This window comes from Perkinsus marinus, assembly GCF_000006405.1.
Source record: "Perkinsus marinus ATCC 50983 genomic scaffold scf_1104296939782, whole genome shotgun sequence".
Lineage (NCBI taxonomy): Eukaryota > Perkinsozoa > Perkinsida > Perkinsidae > Perkinsus > Perkinsus marinus.
Window position 1 is genome coordinate 1 of NW_003213069.1, and position 1,063 is coordinate 1,063.

The 1,063-nt window shown below is 41.4% G+C and overlaps 1 protein-coding gene across 1 annotated transcript; it reads left to right on the forward strand.

The window, feature by feature from the left end:
• Positions 1–656: 656 nt before the first annotated feature.
• Pmar_PMAR019257 (hypothetical protein) lies at positions 657–929 on the forward strand (the record flags this gene model as incomplete). The annotated part of the gene is made up of 2 exons (XM_002782304.1): positions 657–718; positions 837–929. Coding segments are annotated over 2 exons (155 nt in total), but the record flags the coding sequence as incomplete, so codon positions are not given.
• Between the last annotated feature and the right edge of the window lie 134 nt (positions 930–1,063).

Consider the following 1,063-nt stretch of genomic DNA (forward strand, 5'->3'; position numbering starts at 1 on the left):
TAAGCCAGAATAGTTCTGCACGCACGCACAACGCGAAAGTTCCTGTTGTTGCGGTATGTGCTCCGCTCGCTCCGCAATTAATATTATGTATATAAATAGCATATTGTTTGTTATTAGATCATTGGAGTTTCATCCTAGTGATATGAAAAAACTAGTGAAAAATATATTTCACGGCTACTGCATATCATCGCGACTATCACGTTTTTCACCAAGTTTTACGACGCCACTTCACGTAAAACGGGTAGTCGTGAAACTCTATTACATCCCTATTCAACTTATCATAATAAGTTGAACAATATCGGCATGATGAATTTTGTGGCGCGTGACGGTTGTTTCTGAGAAAAATTTGAGAATTGCTGAGAAATTGGCTTAGAGTTTATAGATTGTTGTTGATTTTATTCGGTGTATAACATGATAAATCTAGAGGAAAGCGTCCAGGTTCGATCCCGGGATGCTGCATTTTCTTCTCACCTCACTCTTTAGTCAGCGGCGATATAGTTCTTTGTAGCGTTGTTTCACGAGTGGTTGGTATCAATGAATTATTTACGCATAGGAAACGGGATTTTTCACCCACACTTAAACGTTTGATATATGCCAGGGTTATTGAGGAGGCGGTGAATCCCGATTGGATGGTTTTTGAGTACGCTTTGAAGTAGGTTCATGTGGAGGGCGGTTGGCCTAAGGAAGTTGACTGCAGTGAAGCACAGGATACCGCAAAGTGAGTGATAAATTCGGTAAATCGATCACGTGATCGATTCTGATTTACGTTGAATATCTGCTCGGGAGGGATGCATGTATCGATTTTCTCGGATATTTACTTTACTGTATCGCCTTAGGTGGAGGAAGAGGCTGGACAAAGACCCCCAGTTCGGCGCCGCGATGAGATCTCTATGTGGGGAGGCGGAGCATTGCATTTCCCAGAACTGTGAGTGACAATCTCGCTCGCCCGAAATTGATTCTTGTTACTTGCGTAGTTAATGCAGTTTTGTGAAGATGTACATAATTGTGAACATTTCTCGGAAGATCTGAAAATTTTTAAGAATTTTAAATACGTCGTATCGTG